General features: G+C 47.9%; 1 protein-coding gene across 3 annotated transcripts in view; it reads left to right on the top strand.

The window, feature by feature from the left end:
- Positions 1-13,525, top strand: part of TIAL1 (TIA1 cytotoxic granule associated RNA binding protein like 1) — a 666,746-nt gene that overhangs the window by 272,918 nt on the left and 380,303 nt on the right. For all 3 annotated transcript variants that reach the window (XM_078643920.1, XM_078643921.1, XM_078643922.1), the window contains one exon: positions 6,081-6,168. In XM_078643920.1, coding sequence (XP_078500046.1) covers positions 6,081-6,168 — 88 coding nt within the window. The remainder of the gene's footprint in view (positions 1-6,080; positions 6,169-13,525) is intronic.

Below are 13,525 nucleotides of genomic sequence, written 5' to 3'. Positions count from 1 at the left end.
CAGAGTGGGGTGGGAGATGCACATCGGCCGGCTCACCTCGATTTATCGGCACAGCGGGCAGTCGCGGGCACAACGGCACACACAGAGGCAGTCCCTCCAAACTTGCTGCGCCATCATGATACTGGGCCTGCTCGCTCCTCGCCCACGATCGCCGCTCATACGGGCCGAGTGCGACTACGAGCCGATCACCGGCCTTGCCAGCTGAAATCAGCGAAGTTGCGGCCAGTATCGTTGCCTCCTTTAATGACAGATTAATACACAGATTTACTTTGGAGCGGGCGCTTGATTGGAGCCGCTTCAAGAAGCGGCCATGTTCCGCGGCAGTTGGCCACGCCCCGTATCCTAGTTATTTAATTGAAGCCCATTAGTGTTTTGTACCCGGTTCTGAGCTAAGAGGCTACACTGATGCAGGATACTGCTATGATGAACTGACTCCCGAAGTACAAGATAGCCAAAGAAGAAACCTTTGTAATGAAGGATCATTGGGTCTGATCTGAAGTAGTTTTATTTACTGATTTTATAGAATGTAATCTTGTTTTAAAGATTTCCACTTGTTGCTACTGGGAAAATCAATTTCTGGTCATGAAACCGTACAATGAAGCATCCTTAAAATAGTTGCAGATAAATAAGCCATTATAGACACTACACTAAGACTGTTTTTATGGTTGGATACGCCTATGGTGATGCCTATTATCTGTACTCTTACATCCAGAATTAAATTATGTATATACCATGCAAAGGTTACACCATCAGTTTATAAAGTACTAGCATAATGCAAAACTAGGGTGTTGATCGTTTTTAGGCTTTTGGTGGGTACCATATGCATACTAGGTCTAAGAGTGCATTAACCTCTGCTTTCCAGCATCCTCAAGACGAGTACATTCAAGTACTTTTTAAGCTTTTAAAGCTTTGAAGGCTAGTCAGCTGTTAAACAGTAACAACAAACCTAAGTTTTGGAACCCAACTGATTCCTCTTATGACACAGCACTTCGTTCCACCAAGACATCAGGCTCAGGTTCCCTCAGAGGTGCAAGTTGATCCGTTCATCTTCATGCATCCATTGTATGAGAACGATTGTATTTTTCTTTGTTTTTCTCGAAATTAAAGGCCACTAACCAATAGGTAGTACACAGAAAGGAAGGGTATTCTCTAACCTTTCCTTCAGTTCACACTTCATATTTTCCAAGATTGCAGAAGTCGCCAGGAGGTGAATAAATAGTTTCTTTAGCTTGGGAAAAGCAAGGTGAAGAGAGCCAAAAAAAGTGTAGGATTTTATTTCAAGTACTTAATTTCCTGAAAGCTGACTTCAGGCATCAGGCCCATCCTAGATCAGTATCTGTCTAAATTGCCTGGCTGCTTGTAAGATAGCACATCAATATTAAAATTCAGTTTGTTATATAAAGCCACGTCTGTATTAAGCCTAAACTTTGTATAATCCAGCACCGTCACTGCTACTGGCCACTCTGGCATTTGTGACAGGTTTATCAATGTCTTGGGCAAAATCTAAAGTTTTTTAAAAGCCAGTACAGGCGGAGCACCAGGTTTACTACATACAGTGAGTTCTGGAATACCTCGCCTCTTTCCCATGCCAAGTTGAACCTTATTTCCTATTTTGACATTCCTTAATTAGACATTTAGGTCCTGATTTAGTTTCTCCCAGTAAAATCTTTCTACAAGACACAAGATGTGTGTGTCTTCAGATCAATTTAATGTTTACCCTTGTTTTGGTGTAGAAGGTTCAACATTTGGTGCTGGAAGAATGTAGCTTTCCAAATGCTAGTCTCTAGCACGGAGTACATTTGATCAGTGGGTCCACATGCTCCATATTACCACCCTACCACTGTTTAAGAAACCTTTTGAGTTGACCTTTCTCTTTTGCAGAAGTGAATTTGATCTCCTGTCGGTCAGCTTGATGCACATGATTTCTCCACATTGTCCTCTATTACAGTATTATAATTTGACCTGTCTATCTTAGACACTCCACTTCTTAAATGCCTCATACTGCCAGCATGTTAAATTATGCGTATACAAAGTGGCCAACATAGGATGAGTGCCTTGGTCTAGCTCCACCAACCACCTTCTTCTTTACTCAGATCTTTAACAGCCTGCACCAAAGTGACTTTTACATTGTTGCACATCGCTTACAGCGCTCACAGTACCTTTCAAGGATTGGAATCTACTGCTAATGTTCTGTCCATTCTGGTAGCTGAGTAGAGAAACTAATTATAACTCTACATCACATATCTACGACCCTTTCACCCAAAGCTCGAAGCACGCTGTGGCCAGTAAGATTACTATTTTCTCAGTGGATTCCAGTGGGGCACAGTCAAAGCTGGATGCCAAGTCATCAAGATTGCTGCTCCTCACAAAATAGCGTCTTCTTAATGGGCCTAGTCTTGTCTGGTGACTGTTGGCTTGCCTTCTGACCGTATCCTGTTCTTGCAGTAGCTCTACACCAGTTTTGTCAGTGAACCAGTCTATCATCTGAGAGTCTACCGCATTACTGCCCCATCTGAACACTATCAGCCCTCGCTGACAATCTTGGGACTGGTTTGTATTTGAAGAAACCTTATCTGTGTGTTAAAGTCAAGCATATCACAAATTTTGGTTGTATTGCCAGCATTACCTACTCCTCTTCCCTTTCAACACACACACACTCCCCACCATCTTCCAAACCCAAGCTAGATCGTGCGTGACCATGGACAGGGAGTGTTTGGTGCTGGTGGCAGACATCTAATGAGTTAATTTGCTTCGATTATAGCACCACTTCCCCAGGATTCATTTTCATTGTATATTGATACCTGCAATTTATATAATTCCTGTTATAAGGGCTGTTTCTTGGTTGCACACACATTTAGTACTTTATATTATGATGCCATGACTCCAAGAATAAATACTGGAGCATGCTCCTGCAGCTATTTTGGAAGTAGCACTGTATCAATAATATTATGTAGAATCAAAGGCCTTTAAAGATCAGTCTGCCATTTTGCCACTACCACCAGGGCAGAAAGATAAATGCAAGTGTCTGGAACACTTTCATACCAGAGCATCATCATAGATGTTTGGTAAGCAACTCATGTACCATGCAACCAGCAATAATCTTCACACAACAACATTCTCTTGAAAATCTGGATTGAACCTTGAACAGTGTTCCCTCAACCGTTCTGAAAGATCACATTCATACTATTTTTAATTATCTTGACCAATTGACATATGACCACACCCCTCTGACCCTTGTAGTGACATGTTTATTTACATCAAACTAGACCACCTCCAAATTTGCCATCCATTGCAAACCAGCTGTCAAATGAAGCAAATTCCTATTAATTCAACACAATTATCTAAATTTGAGAAACTTTTTAGTAAACTCCGATTTCAACAGTCCCACCTCCACCTAAAGCAATGACACCATAGTCCACTTCTAATTTTTCTTCAGCTTAGTAAAGATGTCTAATCTATCAATTTTTTTCATTAGTGAAATAAATTCAACTTGTAGAGGGAGGTAGAGTCAATTGTTATTATGAACCATGTGCCGTGTTTCAGAGTGATGGTGTTTTTTGGATTTAAATTGGGTAAATCAAAATCTTTTCTCACTTCTTTTAAACCGATCTTCTCCTTCTGAGAGATATCTCTCACATACGGGCTCACACTTACTCACTCGCTCTTGATCTGTCTATTTTTCTCACCATCGCTTGATGAAGCATGACATCGGAAAAACAAATTATTTTTTAATTATGATACAGTTTGTATGTGATGGACAACATGTAAACAGTCCATTATGATTTGGATGGTTTAATGAGTAAATATATGCAATGAAAAACACATTCGTTAGAATGGCCTTGCAGAGATGTGACAGGTTATTAGAAGAGCAAAGTTAACCAGCATTCCTTATAGCAAAATGTGCTTCGAGGTCATCTATATATCAATATCTACATTGACCAGACATTGCTAACTTGATTCTGACTTAAACAGAGAGAGTGATCAGGTGCATAATCTCATTGGCTGAATGTTTTTATCCTTGCATATCTTTAACCATTCCACTATTTTCCCTAAACCTCCTTTCTTTGGGGGACGGACTTGAATTACTCTTATTATTGAATATATGATAGCCAATTCAAAATGGATAACAGGAGAAAGAAGCTTGTATTTAATTTCAGATTACTTGAGTTTAACAAAACAAAACAAAATGTACAAACTCAAATTAATTTCTCAGTTCAAAGTATGGATTGCTGCCCACCTGCAGAAGTTCATGGTCCAGCAAAGTAAGTTCTTTTTATACCCAATGGTATTACATAAAACCCAAAGAGAATACTCCTATTTTGACAAATTGTTACTTATCTCCATAGTTCGGTATCCATATTTAATAGTGCTTTGGTAAACAACCAGGCTACATTCATTGTCGTACTCTAAAGCCTAAGCATTATTCTGTACTTAGTGAAAAAAGTTACTTGTAATCGTAGTCCTCTGTCATTGAAGTCATGAACAGCTTTAAAAAAACACAACTCTCCGGATAGTGTCTCGAAGTTTAACATGTGTATAATGCAAAAATATACGGCACACATTCAAAATAAGCAAGGCTGTTACTGTTTCAATGGACCAGAGCTCCACTCTATTATTTGGAGCATGTAAATCTAAAATCCATGCATTTTGTTGCTACATTTATACACTTCCTCAATGCAAGTAAATTGAAACAAGAACACGGGATAGAAGTGACATCAACAGATGGGCTCTAATGACCAGGTGCCAGAAGCTTCTTGAGGGAAGAGTTTGAAATGAAATCTGTGTACTTAATATAGACACAATTGAAAGTCGATCTGTGTGAAGGTGCTCAGGGATCCCGCACATGGACAGATGTACTCGATATTATGCCAATTCAGTAAAGGGGCCAATGAAGGAGAACCAGCATTAATAGTAACTTCTCCTTATCTCCTATGAATCCATTTTTTGTTTTATCATCTTCTGCTAGGGTTTGGCGCAGCGGCCAGAGTGGCTGGCTCTGGAGCGCGGGGCTCGCGGTTCATCACTGGTGGCAGCTCAGCATCATGTGACTCTGGGCAATAGCTCACTTAACCGACGGCCCCAAGCACCTTGAGACCCTTAGGGGTGATGTGTTCATGCTTTACAAATACCAGATTTATTTGCCATCTTACATTGTGAAATGCAGATCGACGTTCGTTTGAAAATCAGAAGTCCGTTTTCTGTTTTCAGTTGTACACAAAGGGAGTACTGGGTTCCTGATGAGAAAAGTAAATTGCAGAATAAAGATCTATGATGGACTCTAAGAGAAAGATTGGTATAAAATGTTCTTAATACTTGATGTAGGCTTACAAACCATGTCTTTGTTTAAAACTTTTTTGAGCGCGCTTACATTTAAGGGTGCATATCAATGCGAAGTATATTGTCGGGGTGACTATTTTGAGTCCTACATCACATCATAAACATTTAAAAATTGTAGCATTTCAGTCTGATCAACAAGCTATTATGTTTTTACATTTAATTCCCAACCATCCCTTGTCCCATTACTACAACTTAATGTGCTTGTAATCCCATTGATTTAACTTTCATAACCCAATTTGTTTATTGACGTCATCTCACTAATTACAATTTGTCAAGTGTCTATCGTTACTCATAAAAAATCCTGTTCCTGTGGTTCCCCAGTACAACTGCCCCATTGAGTTGAGGTATATGACCAATATTTTTTATAATGATGCACTTTTGACAAAAACGTGCAGTGTATTTATCTAGTAACTGATCACTGAAATATTTTTCATCTAGTATAGTCACTGTAACTTTTATGGTATCTATTTTAGCACCAGTTGACATACCACCGCATAATTAATTGTAATCAATAAATTTGGTTAGCCCTGAAAAGCAAAATGACTTCTTTTGATGTTGAGAAGTCCCTAGCCATTCCCTCTTAGCCTTGGAGTGCCTTCTCTGCAATGTTCTACTTTTCATTTGACTGTAGATAAGACTTTTCTTATGTAACCTTACTGTCTTGGTTCACAGGAAAGTAACCTGACGAGATATTGTGGATATTCAGCCTATTTATCTAGTCTCTTATTACCTTGTTCTCCCAGATCACTTTCATGTATTTGTTGGAGATCTAAGTCCAGAAATAACAACCGAAGACATAAAGTCTGCATTTGCCCCGTTTGGTAAAATATCGTAAGTATCTTGTTATGTATTGTCAATTGCAATGCAGGGACTATAGATATTCTGGCAGCATTGATTTCTCCACAAATGTCAACTGCCTGTTTTGTGTTTCTATATTTACCAGTGTGCTCCAGGATCAGGAAAAAATAGTATACGTTATTAGCTGTTGTGTGTTTGTTATCTTACCATGCATCTTAAAATTCCTTTCTTTAGCATCCAAGGTGTGATCAGATAAAAATCAGGATTTATTGGTATCTTAATTCATCCATCTAATTTCCATGTGTTTTTAAAAATCTATTTGGAAGGTTAACTGTGTAGTTCACCATAGTCTTTCAAATATGAAGCATCTAAAGATGAAAATAATCTATATTTCCATGTTGGGATTCAGGCATGGGCGCATCAGGGAGGTGAAGGGAAAACATGAATTTGTGGCTTAGAAGAAAGATCCATAGGTTCATTCTCGGGTTTGTAGAACTGTTTATTTGTCCCTTTAAAGCTAAAATCAAGCAAGTAAATGAAGTAAGAAAATGTGTTGAAAAAGCAAGTATAGGTAGCATTTCAAAATCAGACTGTTTTTTCTTACCAGTAAATTAGTCTTCTGTTCCACAAATGTAAAACAAAATATGTGATTCGGAAACGTGCTTTAAACTTAATTGTATGCTACATAAACTGGTGAGTCGCTAGAGATAATTTTCATTGACCTGTTCCATGCTGAAACCAGAGCCTTTAAGATGTTGTCAAACAATATTGAAAGTTGTATTTATTTTCGTATATAATAGAAGTATTTATTTTTATATATTATAGCAGTAGCAGATTCCTTTCCAGTTCCTATTTCATCATGCCTCAAAAAAACCGACAAATAAATGCCTCCAAAGCTTATATAAACAGTGGTATTTGTTAATCTGCATTTACAAGTTAGTGGGAGACATTTAACTGCATTTAATATTGCAGCTAAATATTGAACTATTCGAGCATATTTGGTCTTAGCTTTGGCATATGACCTGGCCATGTTCAATTATATAACACCATTCCCTCATGGCAGAGCACCATTTCTAAACTAGATATATTTTAGAAGTTCTCTGATTGCTGGGGCCAGTTTATTATGTAGACCCTTATGGAAAATCCTCGGTCGTAAATCCCTTGTTGCTTTTAGCTATACAAAGCCCATGGTTTACACTAAAGAGCAGTGGGATTATCATTCCTAATTGTATACAAATAGAAAATCCTTCAACTGGAACTCAGCTGTTTAAAGATGTCATATTAGTTTAATTAATTGTTAAGGGGCTTTGTAGAGTGATGTGTGCCCCTTTTGGTTACTTCAGAGGTATACTAAGGTAGCAGCCACTGTATAAAGGGATACTCTAATAAGTTAATCGGGTATGTTGGTCTCTCACTGATGTTTTTCATCTAAATCCTCTGGTTCACAATTATTCAGATATGGGCATACTGAACAGTGAAGGGATCTGAAAGAAACAGGTTAGTATTAGATTCCTTACCTTAGAATATCCCCAGGCGTCAGTCTGGATCCGGAAACTTTTGCGTAGCAGTACCCCTGCGCGTCGGTAGGCGTCGTCTGCAGGCGTCCCCTGCGGCTCCGCGTCGTCGGCGTCGTGCGCCGTGATGACGTCGCTGGAGTATATAGACGCCGCCTCCGCGCGCTGACGTCAGTTCTTCTTTTTTCCGCGCCAGTTAGCGCAGATCCGAAGAGCAGTACTCCGGTCTTTTGACCAAGTTTTTTGTTAACTGATTGATCTTTACGGTGCCGGTAGGATGCCCGGTTTCAAGAGTTGTGACGAGTGCGACCGCCTGATGTCGGTCACCGACCACCATCGACTCTGCCTCCGGTGTCTGGGCGCGGACCACGACGTGGAGTCCTGCGTCGACTGTCGGGCCTTGACTGGAAAAGCTAGGCGGGAGCGGTCCCGCAAGCTTCTCGAGCTCCGGTTGTCGGCCCCGCGTCGAGAGCGGTCCCGGTCCGGTCGGAGGTCGAGGGAGCGGTCGAGGGAACGGTCGCGGAGCCGCCATGGGCGCTCCGGGAGTCGCCACCATTCCTCCGGCTCGTCAGGTAAGCACAAGAAGTCGGGGCGTCGCCATCGCACCCCCGACTCCCCCCGACGCCCGCGTGCTGCGGCCGGGGGCTCGGGTGACCCCACCCCCGCGGTCCCGCATGGGTCGCCGACGCCGTCTACCCCACACCTGTCGGTCCCTGGGGAAGGCGCGTCGCGTGAGGAGATCGAGGCCTTCCTCATTGCTATGAGGGCGAGGTCTTCTCCGGCGGGGCCTTCGGCGCCTGCGGGCCCGTCGGTCCCGTCTGGGGGCCCGAGCGGTTCGGGTGCTCCTGCCCCGGCGCCGCCGGTGGCTCCGGCCCCGGCGCCGCTGGTTCCCTCTGGTTCGTCGCCGGCTGGTCTCCCGGCCTCTCCGGCGTCGGTTCCTGTGGGCCAACCCGTGGTACCGCCCCCGCGTGGTGCAGCGACTCCGCCGTCGGCTCCGGCCGGCGTCGGGTCCCCGGCACCGACGCCGCGCGGCGCCACCCCCCTTTCCTCCCCGACTCCGGACTCGGAGCCGGACTGGCGTCGGCCGACGCCGGACCCGACGCCGATGGGGCCCGTTGACCCCGATGTCTATATCGTCGACCCAGAATATGGGTATGACGAGGAGGAGTATGGAGAGGGTTGGGAGGGGTCTGAGGACCCTCTATCCCGTGCCTGCCAGTACGATGTGGACTGGGTAGGTGATCTGGGTGATGCCAGTGGCCTGGACGAGTCGCCCAACCCTGGGTTTGTCTCTCCGTCCCCTGTGGCGTCCGAGGCGGGTGCTGCCTATTCGGTGGTCCTGATGAGGGCTGCCAAGGCCTTACACCTTGAGCTCCCCGTCGCGAAGGTCAAACCGAATATTCTGACGGAAGTTTTTAAACCGCAGTCATGCCCCCAGGAGCCTCTGCTGCCGTTTAATGAGGCCCTGACGGATGTCCTTCTGGGCACCTGGTCCAGGCCCGCTTCTGGTGCGCCGGTTGACCGGAACGTTGCCAGGCGTCACCGTCCCTGCTCGGACGACCCTGCCTTCCTGTCCACCCATCCCTCCCCGGAGAGTCTGGTGATCCAGGCCTCCACTTCACAGTCCGCATTTCCGTCGGCTCCGCCCGACCGGGAATCAAAGAGGTACGACCAATTTGGAAAAAAAGTGTTTTCCTCTTTGAGCGCTGGACTGCGGTCTTGTAACACCGCGTGCCTCTTGGGCCGCTACACCCACTCCCTGTGGGATACGGTCGAGGAGTGTTTGCCGCAATGCCCCCAGGAAGTGCGGGACAAGCTCACCCGGGCCTTGGTTGAAGGCCGGGATGCGGCGCGGTACTCGATCCGTTGTGGTCTGGACACCACGGACTCACTGGGACGGGCCATGTCCACTACGGTGGCGATTCGTCGCCATGCCTGGCTGAGATCTGCCAACTTCTCACCAGACGTCCAAAATACACTTATGGACATGCCATTTGATGGCAGTCGCCTATTTGGTGACAAAGCGGACCACGCGCTGGAGCGCTTCAAGGACTCCAGGGTCACGGCCAAGTCCTTGGGTCTCTCGACCCAGCGCCAGCAGACGGGTTCGTTTCGGCCCTTTCGTGGCCAAGGGAGGGGAGGTCCCACACGTGCTGCCAGCCACGCGGCGCAGAGCGCTCCCCAGCGCGGTGGCGCCCGTGGTTTCCGCCGTGGTGGCGGTAGAGGCCAGCGTCGTGGTCAGTCCACGCCTCCCTCCGCTGCGGCATCCAAGCCTTCCTAGTCCGAGCTTTCGGGCTCACGTGACGCCAGTGGGTGGCAGGGTTCGCCATCACCACTCCCGCTGGCGCGCGATAACATCGGACAGGTGGGTGCTGCAGCTTGTCCGAAGGGGCTATGCCCTCCCCTTCGAGTCCACTCCTCCAGCCATGCCACCGCAGAACCACCGTGTGTCGGGGGACCACTTGACACTTCTGCAGGAGGAAGTTACGGCCCTCTTGGCCAAGGGGGCCATCGAGCGCGTTCCTGGGCCAGAAGTAGGGTGTGGTTGCTACTCCCACTACTTTCTGGTACCCAAGAAGGACAGGGGAGGCCTGCGTCCTATCTTGGATCTACGGAACGTCAACGGCTTCCTCCGGAAGGAGAAGTTCAAGATGTTGACTTTGGCTCAGGTCTTGGCTGCTCTAGACCCACAAGACTGGATGGTAGCGTTGGACTTGCAGGATGCGTACTTTCACATCCCCATCCTGCCGGCCCACCGGCGTTACCTGCGGTTCACGGTAGGCCACGAGCACTTTCAGTTTATCGTGCTCCCATTCGGCCTTACCAGCGCCCCACGGGTGTTCACGAAAGTGATGGCGGTGGTCGCAGCTCATCTGCGCCGGTTAGGGGTTTCAGTCTTCCCCTACCTCGACGACTGGCTGTTGAAGGCGGGCTCGCCCCAGACAGTCGTCCACCACCTTCAGATGACGGCAGACCTCCTGCACGAGCTGGGGTTTTCCATCAATGTGCCGAAATCACACCTGTGTCCCTCTCAAAAGCTCCTTTTCATCGGAGCGGTTCTCGACTCGGCGCAGTTTCGGGTTTATCCTCCGGAACGGCGGGTCCGGGATATTCAGGCTCTGATTCCCATCTTTCAGCCGTTATCCCGGGTTTCGGTCAGGTTGACGCTGCGGCTTCTGGGGCTGATGGCCTCCTGCATCCTTCTGGTGCATCACGCCAGATGGCGGATGCGGGCTCTGCAGTGGGACCTGAAGTTTCAGTGGGCCCAGCATCAGGGCAACCTGTCCGACCATGTCCTGATCTCGGAGGGCACTGCGAGACAGTTGCAGTGGTGGCTTACGGACCGCGATTGGGTCAGGGGCAGATCCCTCTCCCTTCCCCAACCGGAGCACGTGGTTGTGACGGACGCGTCCCTCCAAGGCTGGGGTGGCCACTTGGGAGAGGCGGAGATCAGAGGCCTCTGGTCTCCGGCGGAGTCCCGGCTCCATATCAACATGTTGGAGCTGCGGGCGATTCGCCTAGCACTGAAGGCATTCCTCCCCTTTGTCAACGGGAGTGTAGTGCAGGTGTTCACGGACAACACCACCGCCATGTGGTACTGCAACAAACAGGGCGGTGTGGGGTCGTGGACCCTTTGCCAAGAGGCTCTGCGCCTCTGGCAATGGCTGGAACGTCAGGGCGTGACTCTGACGGTTCAACACCTGGCAGGTTCTCTGAACGCCAGGGCGGACGAACTCAGCCGTCGGTGCTCGGTGGATCACGAATGGCGTCTGAACTCGGATGTGGCGAGAGGCCTCTTTCAGCAATGGGGAGAGCCTTGGTTAGATCTATTCGCCACAGAAGAGAACGCGCAATGTCATCAGTTCTGCGCGTTGGAGTTTCCAAGACGGCACTCGCTCGGCGACGCCTTTCGGCGCGAGTGGAGTTGCGGTCTGTTGTACGCCTTTCCGCCTATACCACTTCTGCCCAGAGTGCTGAAGAAGATCAGGCGCGACCGGGCCCAAGTTATCCTTGTGGCTCCGGACTGGGCTCGAAGGTACTGGTATCCCGAGCTACTCAGCATGACAGTCGGTCCCTCGATCCGCCTGCCCCTTCAGGAGGACCTTCTGTCGCAGCAGCAGGGGACGGTCCTCCACCCGAACCTGTCCAGTCTCCACCTCCATGCGTGGAGATTGAGCGGCGACAGTTGAGGCCATTTGACTTGCCTCCTGAAGTCTGTGATGTCATTCTGGCAGCCAGGCGTCCCTCCACAAAGTCGGTATACGCCTGCCGGTGGAACAGATTTGTGGCATGGTGCACAGCGAAGGCTGTGGATCCCCTTTCTGCCCCTCTGTCTGAGGTTCTCCTCTTCCTCCTTTCCCTTGCCCAGCAGGGCTCTGCTCTGGGCACTATCAAGGGCTATCTTTCTGCCCTTTCCGCCTTCTTGAGGCTACCTGATCAGCCATCTTTGTTCAAGTCCCCTATTGTGTTGAGATTCTTGAAGGGCATCACGCACATGTATCCTCCAACTCCGTTCGTGATGCCTCAGTGGGACTTGAACCTGGTTTTGACTTTCCTGATGTGCGCTCCCTTTGAGCCCCTTCATTCCTGTCCTCTCCGTCTTCTCACCTTAAAGACGGCCTTCCTGGTAGCCATCACCTCTGCCAGGAGAGTGAGTGAGCTCCAGGCTCTTTCTATTCAACCTCCTTTCTTGTCTGTTCATCCTGATAAGGTGGTTCTTCGGACTAGACCTTCTTTCCTGCCCAAGGTAGTCTCTGCTTTTCACATTGGGCAGTCCATCACCTTGCCCTCTTTCTTCCCGCCTCCGCATCCTTCAAAGGATGAAGAGCGGCTCCATCGTCTGGACCCAAAACGTGCGCTTTCATTCTATATGGATCGCACACGCCAGTTCCGGGTGGATGACCAACTGTTTGTTGGCTACGTGGGTGAGAAGAAGGGAAGGGCGGTACAGAAACGGACCATCTCTCGGTGGGTCGTCCTGTGCATCAAAGCATGCTACTCTTTGGCTCGGTAGGAGCCTCCTGTTGGGCTGAGGGCCCATTCCACTCGGGCCACGGCGGCTACTACTGCCCTGGGCCGGGGAGTCCCTTTGCAGGACATTTGCCAGGCGGCCACGTGGGCCTCGCTGCACACCTTTGCGAGGCACTACTGCCTGGACAGTCAAGTCCGGAGGGATGGCTTCTTTGGCCGTTCGGTCCTCCAGGACTTTCTGGTGTAGGTTGTATTGGTTCGCAGACCCACCACCGGGGTTGGTATTGCTGGGGTATCTATTCTAAGGTAAGGAATCTAATACTAACCTGTTTCTTTCAGATGAACAAGTTACTAACCTTCGGTAACGATATATCTGTAAGAAACAGTAGTTAGTATTAGATTCCTTACCGCCCCGCCCATCCTCCCCGTTCTGCGAACTGATACCTAGGGTTAAGGACATCCCTTTCAGGGCCCTAGTTTCAAATGGCACCAGTGTTGGTTCTCACATGGCTCTGCGTGTTCTGGCGCGGAAAAGCTGTGTGCAAAGAACTGACGTCAGCGCGCGGAGGCGGCGTCTATATACTCCAGCGACGTCATCACGGCGCACGACGCCGACGACGCGGAGCCGCAGGGGACGCCTGCAGACGACGCCTACCGACGCGCAGGGGTACTGCTACGCAAAAGTTTCCGGATCCAGACTGACGCCTGGGGATATTCTAAGGTAAGGAATCTAATACTAACTACTGTTTCTTACAGATATATCGTTACCGAAGGTAAGTAACTTGTTCTTTAGGTCCTTCGTGAAATGTTACACTCTGATTTGGATTACACCCCCCTATACCTGCAAGTGAAATGTATAAAAACACGGCATTTTTCTTTTTTAAAGACTGTGGGTGGGTACAATG

The sequence above is a fragment of the Lissotriton helveticus genome, chromosome 5_1, assembly GCF_964261635.1.
Source record: "Lissotriton helveticus chromosome 5_1, aLisHel1.1, whole genome shotgun sequence".
Lineage (NCBI taxonomy): Eukaryota > Metazoa > Chordata > Amphibia > Caudata > Salamandridae > Lissotriton > Lissotriton helveticus.
Note: the sequence above shows the minus strand (reverse complement) of the source record. Positions and strands in the feature narration are given on the sequence as shown.